Below are 15,766 nucleotides of genomic sequence, written 5' to 3'. Positions count from 1 at the left end.
AGTGCTTCTTTTGTCGTATCGATATCGTGTGTTGGTTAAGGCCTGCTGTCAACGCTGCACTAGTATGTGTGCCTGATTCGTGGATATTCATCAACATCAACATCATCCTCATCATCAATATCATCATCACTAAAAACATCAGGCGAGAAAACTGCTGTCATCGCACAGCCATGTCAGTAGTGGGTAAAATAAAAGATGGGGGACGGAAGGTGACCTAGGCTAACCTACTATGAACACCCAAGGTGTCTACACTTCCGACAATCAAGTGGCACTAGTTTGCAGGTTGGATACTATGGTTAGCCGCCATATGGTTCAATGTATGCAGCCAAACACGTAGTGTCACGTGAACCCCATCAGGGACGGCGAATGGCACTCAAACGTTTCGTAAACTCCCTCATTCGTTCTGCCATTTCACATTCTGTGCACCTGTAGGATTACCAGTGGTTGTCCAGATGACGGTTAATCTGTTCGCCGAGCTTGCCAAGTGGCTTGCAAGCCAACTATCAAACTCGGTGATAAGATCGAGGAATGTCTGATTAGCCACTGGTAAATACACTCGAGCCACCAGTATTTCGATATGTTGGCAATCTGTGGGATTCCGTCATTCCGAATCGGGCGTGGTAAACAACGCTCTTCTCTAAAGGTGGTAACTCAGGACGCGTTGAACGCGGCCTAACTAACTTATCTCGTAGTTCCGGACACAGTCCTTGAGTGAAGTACCGCCTGCACCACCAAAGACTTGATTTCTTCTACTCTTATTCCAAGTTACTCGGCCATAGCCGGTTCCAGCTTTAGTTTTCTGCTAGTGGTGATCAAGGTCATGGAAATTTCTCAAATCCTCTGCTCGAAATGGTCAGGTCTGGAGGCCGTATAACAATGCAGCACCGTGCTATGATACGTTGTTTCCCTTGCGGCCGAGTGGGATGCATTTTTGGTGCCTCAATTGGCGCGATTTGACAAACGTAGTTCTGGCCTCCAAAGTTCATGCGTTGACATCGTCTAACACACTATAATCATCAAATACAACATTACATAACTCCTCGTGTTACTCCTTGAATTCTTAGAGGCATGTTAAAAAAATATGAGTCCTGCGGCATGACTTTACACTTCCTCGGGGCGATTAGATGCCGATAGACTGGATGATGTTGTTCAGCTTTTCTGGTCGTGTTTGCACTACCCACACCCTTCAAAATGAGAACCTTATCGTCTGTAATTGCGGAGAGACAGGGACGTCTCTGAGATAGATCAAAACACCAAAGTTTTGGATAACTTCGACTGTTCGCCTCACTGCCTCGTCAAAGGCAAAATCACACAAAAGTAGAATAGACGCACTTGTTGGGCACATGATCTTTTCTGAAGGCTTTGCAGAGCTCGCCATACGCTCATACACCCAAAGGTGTCCGAATACAAATAGCAATGATATTCAAGAATCGCTGGGTCATGAAGAGTCGCATCAGCATGTTGCAAAGTACGAACCGGTCAACAAAATGGGACGCACTTTCGAGGTCAAGGAAACCAGATTCGCATAGTGCCCCCACACATCCAGTCGCCTCATCACTTGTTGGAGTGTGAAGGCATCGTCCGCACTTGTTGTCCTCAATCAGAATCTTACTTGCCGTTCTCAGGCTCGGACATTGCGCTTCGCAGCGATGCAAAGAGCCTGGTCAAAACCGGAATCAAGCTCCTATGTAATTACCCGACTTACCGAGAGTTGACTTTTTGAAAGTGGGCACCAGTTTCACTCCATTTAGGTGGAACGGTTGCTTTAGTCTAGATAGAGGCAGATATGTCAGACAAGCACCGACAGAAGATTTCACCTCCACCTTTGAACATATCGAGTGTGGGCCCATTAGGGTCATCCGGTTAGTGACGCGTGAAGCCGTCGATTTTTGAAACGGCCATGGCCAGGACTGTTCACGGGTGGGGAATCCATGTGAATGACTGCAGATGTTCAGTTTAACTGGGACTGAAAGGGTTCGAACCATAGAATGAATCGCTTTATTTATTTAGAAAAGGTACTCATTTATCAGGGCCCTCTGTATGCCTGTTGTGATTACCACCTATAACAGCCTACACACAATCCCAGAGTTCCCCGCCTTCTGCATATTCTAAGCTCTCTAGAACTACCAATCTTCTCGATCCGTTGTTTTTAATCTGAGGTTTGGCGGTCCTTCGGGTAGTGTGGAACTCTCAACCAGAAGTACATTTTCGGGCTTTGAGCAATTTCAAGACCCAGTGCTTGGAACTAGTTCGTTGTGTCGTGCCACGTGCGGAGCCCTTCTCGCTGGGTTGCGGACAGCACATTTCAGTGAGTCAACATCATAAGATGTGTTGTCCAAAAGAGGCTTCTGTAGGTGGTTCTGGTAGAATTATTCTACCTTATTCTCCGGGAGCTTCTAATGGCCAGGAGAGTTGTGCTCATTTTTCGCCCCTCCGAAAAGCACAAAGAGGAGCAGTAGCAAACACCCTCGCAGTCCGAATCAACGTAGGTGTCTTAGAACTAGTGATAATTAGTAATTAATACAAGCCACCTATCGCTAACGACAACAAAGTCCATCTGTGTTGGAGGTGGGCCCCCATGTGAAGGGCACCGTGTTGCCTAGCGGCCTTGGTTGTTTTGAAAGTTAGTACTCCATAGAAGTAGTCCGTGATGAGCGCTTAACTCCAGGTTCTACCCGTGCTTCTCAATTCCATTCTAGGAAGACCATTTAATGAAGGCTTAACAGGGCTAAAACTATCCACTAATCATATCACTATTCCGGCCATTAGCCCGCCCAAACAAGACGCTCAGAGTCGTAGTTGCTCTCTTTGAGTTTATTAGAGTTTTATTCTGTTTGGACGCAAGCAAATACGATGATCAGGTAGTGATCATCGGCGCGCTTACGGGATACCCTCAGAGACGTTGTCAAGCGGATCACACAGAAAAGACTATCAAAGGGCAACAATCCGAGCAATCTTTCAGCTGGATGACTTGAAATGAATGCGACATCCGGAAGAATCAGTCGCAGTGGTTTGTGGATCACCCATAGTGCACAACCGAAAAAGATACGCAGCCGATGGAGAGGTGACTTCAACAACCATGCTTGGGTCTTGAACCTGCGTTTCAGAGAGACACCACACATCAATAGAAATCGAGTACATTACGCATGCAAGACCACTCTGTTGCTCGGCTTATTTCTGAGTGCAAACGTTAACGACAATCAGATGAAGTGAGCATTGGGGTTCGAAGAATGATTTCGAGTTGTCTGTGGCCGTGGAGGACGAGTTAACTAGAATCATTGCAGCGAACGGCAGCGGATGGTCAACGGATCTTTCACTACTTAGGATTTGCCTAAGGAGATGCCACTGACAACAGAGTGAGGACGAAGAGGACGAATACAGGAAACCGGAAGAAGGTAGGCTCTAGAAGTAGTGTGTTTCCGCTCCGTCGCACCGCTGTATGCAGCACGTAATATGACACGGCCGATGGTGCCATACGTGACGTGAAGTTATTTGTAAAGCTCCCAGACCTAGAATGCTTTTAGCTCGAAAGTCCAACACCAAGGCAGCGGTGATTGAAGTAAGACCATCAAAAGGTGGCTACACAAGTTCCGACCCCCAAATTGGAGGATCATGATACTGTGTTAGTTGAAACTCCAATTATTGACAAACCTGATACAGAGGGCTCTGTGATCCTTACATGTACATTCACCCGTACAATAGCCGAATGAGTTATGAAGATGCGGAGACCTTCACATCTCGGAAAGGTACCGCCCGTTCGTGACGATACACATTTTTAAGGGCAATCAAAATCATTCACGTGCATTTCAAGCCCCCTGGAAACTTCCAACCTACCGTCACCTAACCTCTGAAACGTTCATTGCCCGACTATAATGAGACTGCGGTATGGTTCTCAAGATCAGCCATTTTAAAGATAACTATCTCCGTGGATGAAACAATTGGGACTCCCCTAAGCTGCTCCCCTCGGTGGAGGGGGTGCTGTACAAAATGAGATGTGAGAAAAAGTTCAATCTAGTCAGTATTGTGTAAATGATTGGGATGAAGTTAAGCGGCGGGAATAGAGCAAATCTTTGACATTAGCAGAAACTGCGATAAAAAGTTAACGAAATAGGTTGGTTCATAGTCGTATATTCGCAGATCCCCTACGTAAAACTAACCTCTACCCCATTATTTGTCGCATCAGATGCATTTTCTTTCGAGTAGTTTACCGAGGCCTTACCTTGAGGTTTTTACTGCAGGCAGTTGCGTGCCTCAGAACTGTTCACAGTATAATGGAGGACTAAAATACTTTGTGTATTTGGGTGGACATTCAAAACCGAAATCTCTTTTTATTATTTAAGCATAGTGAACCTTACCACTCGCCCTCAGTCGTTCCACTGTAGCCGGTTGTTTATATCAATGCATTACTATCCTGTAGTACGACTAATTTTCAACCATTCCCGGAAGAAGCATTACTCGTATACAGTACATATACTCGTACACCGAAAGCATTTAAGTTTGCAAGCACAGGTACAGCGATCACCTTTTACACAAAAGTGGATTAAATTTGAATGATAGTTATAAGGTCCTAGTTAAACAGCACACGAATAAATTTGGAAGAAGCTTATTTGTAAAATCATAAATTCAGCGAAAAAAGGTTTAGCTACAGGTTCCAGCAAATTGATGTCTAAACGGCGTATGAGATGACGTGTGTTAGAAGAAACGGTACCATTATATTGTTTGTGTAACAAATGTGCTTTGTGAATTCCTAAAACAAAATTAGGCCAAAATGAGGAGGATTTTACAAAATTGAGGTCCATTTAAGGCAGTAGAATGATTATATAGCTATCTTTTAGTTTAAATTAGTCAACCAATAGTTGAAAAACCATAGAACCTTCATTTTGCTCCAGATTTACGTGAACATTTTTTGCTATCGCATAACATTTGATCCAGATAACCACGTATCGCTTCGGATTTCGGAACTGCACGAACACGATTGGTGACTGGTAGTGACCTTGATTTAGAAAAGGATAGTACATTTGATTAAATATCCCATAATCTCTATCACACCATTCCGCATCTCGGTGCAGCCCGTGATGCCGTTGTAAAGAATCCATATCATAATAGCACACTTTGCCCAGGTAGGCCGCGTCAGTCTCTGTAAGCCCCTCACATTTCACCTGCACACCAGTTACATTCATTGAAATATCAGGCAACCATCCGTAAATGCGATTCAGCTTGACTGCAAAACACGGCTGACCTCGAAAGAACCCGAATCCATTTTTCAAATTGCATGGTCCTCCAGCATCCAACGAGTATCGACAAACCCGTCTGAAATGCACATATCCCTGTTTCTTTTCACAATCTGTAAACATCCCACCAACCGTGTGTGTTTGATAGTGAGTTAGAAATGCGGTCATTTCGTCTACCATTGAGGAATAGGACACAGGATCCGATACCCGGACGTGGACAAGGGTTGTGCGCACATTGGGATTCGGAACAACTGCTAAACCTGGGTTCAGTTGCAACAGATTTGAATAACCGGTGATACGTGGGTGATCGGGTAGAATCGCAAAGTAGAACAATATATACACGTAGGCGAAGAAAAATATGATAACAGTGGTGTAAATGCACAGAGTGTAGGCCATCCGTGTGAAGATGCTTTTCAGAATCACTGTAACGTTCCCATGAGGTTCGGTTAGTCGATTGGGGTGATAGGAATTCGGAGTGATTTTGAGATCATAAAGCTCAGAGTTAAATGTAGTTTCCCTGATAGTGTACAGACTTTGATATGCCATTTTAGAATGGAGGGGTTCATGTAAAAACGTTCACAAATCCAATATCCTGATGGATTATTACACTGGATTGTTACACTGATAACATATGTATAAAAAGACTGCCGTCGGAATAATCTACCAATCAGGTGCGAGTTAAAACTGACTTCTGATTGGTTCTAAAACAGGAATTTGAGACGGGTAAAAACCTTTGGGTTGTTGGTAGAATGGCAGTGAAATTATGTGAGAAAATTGTCAGGGAGTAGAATTCTTCCATAAAAGAGAGTAACTTAAGGACAGATTAGAATATTCTGAGTTTTCCGACTCAGACAAAATTTTTGGGCCACTTAAGTCCTTCAAGATAGTGGTGACAGAAATCGAACGAAGTTAAAAAAGGACCGTTGTAAGTGAGACCTATTGATAGCCGTAAGTGGAAATCGACCGGATAAAACATTTTCTTCTGGTCTTTTCTACCTTCAGCTAGATTCCATTAGTGAACTGAATCAGTTTTTGGTGGGCTCGTTTCTTTGGGAAGGCGTTAATCAAAGTGACCTAACCTGATAAACCGTTGTTCCTAACCATGGTTTTTCACAAAGATTGATTCATGTTCAGCAAAAGACCTCTGTAGAGCAGTGTTCCTGGGATGGCACATTTTAGGCTTGTGGAGGCAAGCTTTCGAAATTGCTAAGGTTATTAACGATGTTTTGGTGGAAGTAAGGCTATTTACTTCAATTAATTTTAGAAAGATGGTCACCGATGACGGCAAAAAATCAGGAACCATTGATATATTGAGTTTTAACTGTAATGCATTGGTGGAAAGTTTCGAAATCAGTTAGGTTTAATGTTGGCAGCACGTTTTTACTTTGACATTTGCAGAGAGATAGAGGTTAGGACATTCAGCGTGGCACAACAAGAGTAGTTCTTTTTGATTTTTGGGTTTCAGTCATCGTTTTGAGGATTTTGAAACAAAGGTCCCAATATCTATTCGATGACCAGACTACTTCGTTGCATCGTTATGAAAATCAAGTCATTTTCTAAGAATAACATTTCTTTAAGAAAAATAGTGGGCTGTCGGCAAAATTGAGTGTAGTTTCCCGCAAGTGTATTGGTATATTCTGGTGCCCTCAACTGTTAACTTGTGTTTTCTCGTCTCAGTCAAAATGCTAATTTTGCGAATCAATATGAATATGTTTCCCGCACAGCTCAATTGCCTTCCAGTAGGCAATCATTTCGGTAAGTGCCGACGCCTCCTTTTAGACTTTTATAGAAGTTTTTCCGAGAACCGTATAGCTCATCCGATTGTTCTATTCCCATCAGCCTCACAGTAAGGGACTAGACTGTCACAATGATCCGACACCACAAGACAGTGCACTGGAATGGAGTTCCTTGCTTGAAGTAATTTGTCGCCGTTTTCTTCAAGAGGAATCAAACTTCATCCATGTGTGCCTGGTATATCAAAACACATGTTGGACGCAGATTAGTAATTTAATGTGGACAGAATAACATTGACGTTAGAGGAATATTTTTTTACCTTTGAAACAGTTGTCTTATAACAAGTTTAGTAAATTATGTGGTTAACTGTTATACATTCTTAAAATCTATGTCCCGTATATGAACAGCGTTAAACATCGTCGCCTTTGGCATGAGACAGTAGTTATCCGTTTCTTCGTAGTGCAATAGTCAGCCGTTTTTTTCATGGACGAATAACCTGAGATTACCACACATTAACCGCCGGTAAACAACGCAGAATAATCCGCTTTTTCATGTGCAAGAGAAACACCTTGTTTTCTCCTTTACACAACGTTCACACATTGTATTTCATTGACCGGGAACACCGCTGCTGAGAAATGTTTTGCCTTCGCTGAATAATTAGCTCACACAAGCACTCTCACACTGCTTGGTTGATCTATCTGAATTCACCGGTTCCCTGTATCAAAACAGGCATGCTGAGTTACTGGGGGGCGAACGATCTCATAGCGATGTATTGAGCATTGCGTAATTATAAATTTATAACAGACAGACGATGTCGCACAATGGACTTCACAGTATAGAAGTTTGAAGCCTGGAAGAAGTCCCGTCCTCATTAATCAAGACCTTGTCCATCAATTTTGGATTACGATTACTGAAGCTAACATTGTTCACCTGATATAATGAACTGTTAGGAAGTATCTACTGCAGAGGCCTAGCAAATTGATGAAATATTCCAAGGTTTGCATACAAGTCGTTCAGTAATTATTCAGTGTGTCGAGACATATCCTCACAGAATCGTCGGAAAAATAAGGCTTTTTGAGCAGAGTATCCGTACAGTTTCCCAACGGATGACTCAGCTTCTGTGCAGAGATTTTACCAGTTTTCAGAAACTCGAAGCAAATTGCTGAAACTTAGCTATCTGTCAGTAACAGCCTTTCCCACTCTGGTGGATTTTGGATATGTGTATTGAACAAACTTTCGTCTTTTATATCCAAGCTTACACAGTGGGCGTCCTGAACTATTTTTGAAGAGCGATATCAGCAATGAGGTGCGGTGAACTCAACAGTAGGGAGAAACAAAATCAGGGTAGGTCTATAGTCAACAAGAAGTCTGCAGCTGTGAGTAAAGAAATAACGACAGCTGTATCTTACTGAAATAATAAATGGTGGTTTCACGTTTTGCCTGAGAAATGCAAGCACAATTGGCATCTAAGTGTGTGTTTGGACTCTTCATAGAATTTGGTTCTGGTGGGGGGAAAGGGAATAACCATTAGGTTTAGACAACCGAGTTGAAATCACTTAACTTACTAATCCGTGATTTGGTTTATTCAGTGGACTTCTGTTTAAATAAACAACCCGAAACTTTAATGGAAATTACTGGGACATTTGAAAACTACCTGGTATTGTGCCCTCAAAGCAAGGCATCTGTTTGTGCACCAAGTTATTAACTGACTATCCAGGTAAGCGAAGAGGTCAATAAATCAAATAACTAATCATCTAACTAGCTGGGTAACGAAGCAACCAATTAGCTAACTAATTAACCAAGTAACTAACCAACCAACTAACTAACCAGCTGACCAACAACTAATTAATTGAATAACCAGCTAGCTAACGGATTAGTTAGTTAAATCTCGCCACCATTATTCGTACCGATGCAATAGCAATAAGTACCGAAGCTCGAAAACCACACAGTCGTGATGAAAGAAGGCTTTAATACGGAGCGGAGAGCAAAGAAAAGGACAGAGATTTAGTGTGAGAACTTCATGCCTTCAAGGAAGACTATCGAGAATATGGTTTCCACATCTTTGGACAACACTAAAATAAACATATTTGAGTGTTATGTCGTATCGGGGCACCATTGGCACGAATGATCCATTGTCCTTTACTAACCTCACCAAACATAAACCCAGCTGCCAGGGTCAAGCGAGCTTTAGCTAGACATTCAGGCTAGAAGATAGCGGCACGCGCACCACCGCGCTTGGTTGTGTTCCACGTTCTGCAGGGTTGCAGTCACGTGCGACAGGATCATGTGTACACCAGCCGGGAAGGCACGATAATCCCACAGCACTTAGTTTGACTGCAGCCCATTTCGTTTCACACTGACGTTTCATGGCGTTTCCCTCGCGATCGCCTAATCAGCGATCTTAAGGAAAAAATTGCTTTCTGTGGGAGACTGTGATTGAGCGTACGTAATACATGTCTCAGCCACCTCAAACTGGCAACTGCCGATTGGGATTCATTGGTTTACACACCACATGCTACGTACTTGCTGAAGCCAGCTACGGAAAAACCAATGATCAAACTTTTGAATGAACCTAATATCCTCGGATCGCAGGAGCAAAGTCTCATAGCCACAAATTTAGACTGTTCTCAAAATTGCTTTGGCTTCAGTGGGACTAGTCAACGCTACTTGCGCCTTGCCTATTTACGCACCGACTTCACTTACTACGGCACGTCTAAGGCTGATGTAGCTAAATGAACTGGTCAACAAGCTTAAGCCCTTTTTTCTGAAGTATATTAGATTAATGAGTCGANTTTCTGAAGTAGATTAATGAGACGACGGAATATTTTAAATTAGGACATTGCAGTTTTGGGGTGCAAAATGCATGCCAAAACATGGGCTCATCTCCAATCTTCTGTTTCAAGTATTTGCGCGGACCAACAACCGTCAAGTAGCAAACCTCCTGAAAGTCCATTTATCTGTCTCCAGACGTGAGTTCGATACATAAATTCGTGATTCTTTGGAGCATGCACTTCATGATAATGTCGATAACAAAATTAATTAAAAAAGATAGACTTCGTGATATCAGGGAACCTGGAAGCCGTGTTACTTATGCCCGTATGTTTGGAACAGCCAATTCAGGTGTATTTTTGAACTCTAGTGTAATCAGCAAGTGGATCTGGAACCCACTGTTCCAAAATATGTGCGAACACCCCATTCAAGACAGAATACGGGGAATCCCATTTATCCTTGAACAACGCGAAGTGAAGCTCACCTTTCCGGCAGCCCGATGGTGCCTCAAAGCAGAAAGGCATAATAGTGCTTCATCATCTGAAAGGTACCTAAGCTCAGAAACCACGACTAAAAGTGATGTGGTCGGATAAAGTCATGAGTATTGGGCCTTTTTGAAATTATCTTAAACAAAGGTCTAGACACCTGTCTTCAAACATCTTTGACCCACTCACGGCAGACCTTGGTTTGCCAGTTGGCTGGAATGACTTCTGTGCGCATCCAATTGCACCAGTCTCCTCCAGTCCTTGAAATTGCCGGTTTCCCCATGCCACCACGTCCAAGCAGGTCATATTCGAACTATCATATTTATGTCAACCCTCACAAAGCCTGGCAGAATATTACAATTTTTTTAGACCTCCATTCATTGCCCAAATGAGGTACGCAAAATCCTGCATGACGATCAGATTCGGCATCTTTTCTAATAACTCGCTTATCAACTAACTAACCAACTGACTAAATAAGTGGGTAAGTAAGCAAGTAGGTAAGCAACCAAAAAACTGACTAACTAACTAACTAACCAAAGAACTACCTAACGAAGTAACTGTAGCCAGTCAACTAATCAAATTGTTAATATGGTCATTTGGTAATTGTGAAAATGAACCTCACACACTCTACCTGCAGTCCCAATATATTTCTGATATTTGTATTCAATAAGTAGGTAAGCAACCAAACAACTGACTAACTAACTAACTAACCAAACAACTACCTAACGAAATAACTGTAGCCAGTCAACTAGTCAAATTATTAATATGGTCATTTGGTAATTTTGAAGATGAACCTCACACACTCTACCTGCAGTCCCAATATATTTCTGATATTTGTGTTCATCAATACCGTTATTTTCGTAGACCTCGCACGTCATAGGCATCAGTAGTCAAGAAACTCAGTAGTTGATTTTAGTATGGGGTAGAATGTCTGAACTAATGTAACTAATGATATGCTTTCTAATTACTTTCTGGTGTAAAAGTAAGGACAGAAAGGGTTTGTTCACATGTATTGTGCATGTATTGAGCTGACCATGAGTATTCATTACTCCCTAAATCAGTATGGTTGATGGATAAAACTTTTCCTGTGTTTTGGATACCTACGAAAGAAGAAATCTTGATGCCGCATTGCCAGTTGAAGAATACGCTAAACGGGGAATCCCGAGGGAAGTTCGTTCACTGGCCAGTTCAGACCAGTCGAGTACGCAAAGCAGCTTTATTCGCAGTATGAAATATGTGGCTGGCTATACATGGTGTAAGGTCATGGCTAAGTTCTTGTCTTACCATGTCCCTTATTAGGACTTATCAAAAGGGGTGAGACTGATACCAAGTTGGCCAAAATATTCGGGTCGTTACTCTGTAGCTCTTGTGCTGAATGACCAGTTCCCGACGCAGTTGGATTTGGCTTTTGGCCATCCTCAAACCAAACGTCGACTTATTGAAACAGTTATCTGACAACTTGTGAATAGAGAGAATCTTCTGTGGGATTTGTCGTGGACACTAGGTAAAGACAAAAGTACCACCTACCAGGTTTCCGGTTTGTAGTGTAGGTGGGATCGGATTGTCGGTTTCGTTCCAAGTGTGGCTCATACGGGACAATACGAGGATCGCACTGTGATTCTTTGGTTGCATGCTTCATGGTTTTCTCCTCTGTCTAATTTCTTTGTGTCCGTAACGGCGAAATTAAGAATTCAAAAGGCTGGTGTATGCTCTCTGGCCAATGCTCATTCAGTTTCTACTGTATTTGTCATTCGTGCTACTTTGTTCTTCCTGCATCCCGAATCAGTAACGTGCACTGCTTGGTATAAGCCGTTCACATCTTTAACTACTTTTTGCTTGAAAGTAGCAATAATTTAGCCATTGTTGTTCTAATGAGCTCTTACATCACTGTAGCCATTACACATACGCGCAACGTCGGCCAACCACATCCAGTTGTGCAGAGCTGCCGCGTTCTTGCGTGTGAACTAGTGAGTGCGATACTCACTTTTAAGAGCCGGATCGTGAGGCAGCACATTCAGATCTGTTCGGAGGTATAAGGCGATCCAAGCAACAAGTAGACATTACATTCAACCTTGAAATGAAGGTATCACTATGGGACTAACTGGCGCTCCAAAAGGATGCTACAAACATCTGGCTTAAAGCTGCATTGTTTATTCATATGGATAAAGCGCAATGAATGTTTAGCTAGGTCTTTGTAGAAGTACTGCGTTACGTCAACATGCCTGTCAGCACTTTGTACTGACTGGACATTAGTTCAGACGAGATTGTGAGCATTGCATTACTGGCAGTTGCACAGGGATTTAACGCTTGTTTTTCTTCTTCGCACTGTTTACAAACGGGTCTTTTTTGTTCAAGCGTATAGACATGCTGAGTTCCCAAACATAAGCGTCTAAGGTCCTCCGAAATATGCTATGCATCGCACACAGCATGTACTACGGAGATGGCCAAGATCGCCGAACTTTGAGAAGGAGATACAGTTACCCTATATTCGGGTGAACCTTTGATATAGAGGACTGTAGTGTTTAGGGTTTGAACTTCCAATTTACCGGAAAGGAATCGGCTACTGCCACCAAGAATGATACATTTCTAGAATCCATGAACTTGCTGCGGCAATGCACACATCAAATGCATCAGAATGTTTTCTTAGTCATCTTTACCAAACTAGGGAGAATATCCAGGAAACGGATAGAAAAGCATGGGATACTTACAAGTTACCAATGATTCGTTGAAGAAGACAACCAAGTCAGAATTTGCTTGGCGATATAATTCTGCACGAAAATTTTCTTCGCGTCCGGTAGGCCAGAAAACTGGGAACCTAGCTGATCCTTGAAGTTACAAAAATGTACCCATTTGTCCTGACTCATATTTGTTTGAGCTAGTTATGTCGGTTTGCCAACAATGTGTGGCTCAATTCAGTCTATGAATTTGACCAAAGATTATTTATGTAAATTACTGTAGTTCGTAATACGTCTAATATACACTTCGAAAGATTGCTAAGCGCACGTCAAATATCGGCATACTTTACGAGGAACACGATGTTTATCTTATTAGTGCACGTAAGATGTCCCATATGGTTGTTTTCCTCCTATTGATTTAGCGGAACAGTTGTCACCTAGATGACCTTTTTTCAATAAAGCAGCTTCCTGTCCAATTTTATTCTACCGGAAAATTCATGGTAGCAATCTTCGGCAGCAATAGAGAATTTGGGAAATTTTTGAGTCATATATCATCCTGTAGTTGGAGTCAGTCCGTATTAAGAAGGCTAGAAATCCTGCTTGGCTATTTCTTCCTCATTAGAACTCATCAAAAGTGCGCGTCACACTAACATTTCAAGGGGATCCGAGCCCACGACATTTCTCCTAGAATTTCGAGCCTAAACTGTTTGGCCACGAGTGGTTGATCAGCAATGTAATCGCCTCGTACTTGGACGACATGTAGCGACACTCATTTCTCCATCCCCATATTCATATCGTTAAGTGTTGATTAGTTCCTCGAGTGACAACTCCACAATGACGAGGCATTAGAACAACTAATTTTCAACCTTTGTTTGATGAAAGCTCACGTATTGAAACGGAATTATTCTTATATATATAAATTTTTAATATTATTATCTGGGTGTTTACGTGGAAAAAGCTTTATTTTGGTTGTATCAACTTGTAGGCGATGGAGTACTGTAATATTCACATCGTTAAGTGTTGACTAGTTCCTCGAGTGACAACTTCACAATGACGAGGCATTAGAACAACTAATTTTCAACCTTTGTTTGATGAAAGCTCACGTATTGAAACGGAATTATTCTTATATATATAAATTTTTAATATTATTATCTGGGTGTTTACGTGGAAAAAGCTTTATTTTGGTTGTATCAACTTGTAGGCGATGGAGTACTGTAGGCAAAAAAGTGTTGCCGAAAGCTCCCATATATCATATAGCTGATTGAAAGGTAGATTTAGCTGATCGAATGAAATAAGACTAACACATTAGGTGATGATCTTCTGTTGGATCGTGCTATTCTGACTGATCATTTCTAGACTCAGGCTTCGAGTCACCTTTAGATTGCAAAAAGGCTTTGCCTTGAACAGTTGCCATAGGTGAACGATAGGGATTCTAGTTCGCCTACCGTAGACCGCCATACTAATATATGTTGAAGACCAATTGATTCCAGCATTCTTATGAGCCGTTTGCATAAACTGTCGGAATTTTTTTGCATGCTCTCTTGTCCTATGTTTTGTTATGGATTTTGTCCCAAACAGGGTGCTGGACATCCGTCATGCGACCTCAATTCTAGCCTTCTATTCGTTTTATGAGTTTATAGCCCCTTTATATTGCGTATAATGCGTATGAATAGGCTCTCGACATCATCATGCATGGGTTTCGGTTTATACTTTAACTGTGAAGTGATGCTTGATGAGCAACGTCGTAGAGAATAAATGGCCGAAAAAGAATCCACTTCACGCAAGCCTACACAAAAGCACTGTGTCGAACTAAATTAGCGGAAGTAAATTAAAATCATTGTAATTATATGACGCACGCTATAATTATCTACCTGGTAATTTAGAATTGAATTTCAAAGGCTATGAAATCCTTTAGGTATTTTGCTTCCCAGTTTTCTTAGGGGAACTCCAATTATACCAAGTTTTTGCCAGCAATCTAGCGGATTACAATTTTACTTAATTTTGGCGTTGTCTATTGCGACCCAACTCTGACATAGATTTACCAACCTCGGCTCCTCTAAACGCTTAAATCTCACGAAGTGTGAACCATTATTAAGACGTATATGATCAAGTTATAAAAATTTCCCTTCTGTGTGACGAAACTGCTTATATAGAAACAAAGGGTTTATCAAACAAACTGCACGAAATACACGTGGAAAGTAGAGCGAACTGTCAGATGTGAGCGGCTTTTTGGTCTTTTGATTGAATAAGAAAAGACCTTTACTAAGTAGCAGAAAACATCTTGATAGATAAAATGTAACTCACGATTAGAAGTCAATTATCAGTGTGGAAATTCGTGACTTTGTGAGGGTGGACATATCACATCCCCGCCCCGTACTATATTCGAAGGGTTTCTCTATCAAATTGGGGTTATTTGGTTTTGTTGGTATTATGAAAACTTTCTGAAATTTTTCAAACGAAATTTCGTCCAGAAATGAAGCCACTCTTTGCTGAAAGTTTTGGAGGCACTTTATGGCCGTTTCACGATCATTGGAAGTTATCAGCAGTGCTCATCTCACAGAACTCCAGAGAATTTTGAGGTCACGGTCTCTCAGCCAAGAGCAACTGATTGGCAACATGATTAATCCACACTTTGTTGAACTACATTATCAGACGCACTACTGTGCAGCCATCTTCTCGAGCCAGAACGGTTGAGAGTTAATTGCATTACCAATTTTCATCGTCGTTTCCTCAGTGTTTTATTCTTGTGAAAGTTCAACTTAACAAAGACGGCCCGAAGGACTATTTTAACACAATCCATGAGAAGCCGGTTAACGACAGACAATACATCATGAAGTAAGTGAGTGATGAACCTCTGGTACTGCTTCTTAAA

The 15,766-nt window shown here is 41.9% G+C and overlaps 1 protein-coding gene across 1 annotated transcript; it reads right to left on the bottom strand.

Annotated features, from left to right (window-relative positions):
- Positions 1-4,841: 4,841 nt before the first annotated feature.
- T265_11482 (hypothetical protein) lies at positions 4,842-5,777 on the bottom strand (the record flags this gene model as incomplete). Its single annotated transcript, XM_009178149.1, has 1 exon — positions 4,842-5,777. One exon carries the CDS (start codon positions 5,775-5,777, stop codon positions 4,842-4,844), a length of 936 nt encoding a protein of 311 aa, XP_009176413.1.
- Positions 5,778-15,766: the final 9,989 nt, after the last annotated feature.

The sequence above is a fragment of the Opisthorchis viverrini genome, assembly GCF_000715545.1.
Source record: "Opisthorchis viverrini unplaced genomic scaffold opera_v5_503, whole genome shotgun sequence".
Lineage (NCBI taxonomy): Eukaryota > Metazoa > Platyhelminthes > Trematoda > Opisthorchiida > Opisthorchiidae > Opisthorchis > Opisthorchis viverrini.
The sequence above is the reverse complement of the archived record's forward strand: the minus strand, read 5'-3'. Positions and strand labels throughout refer to the sequence as shown.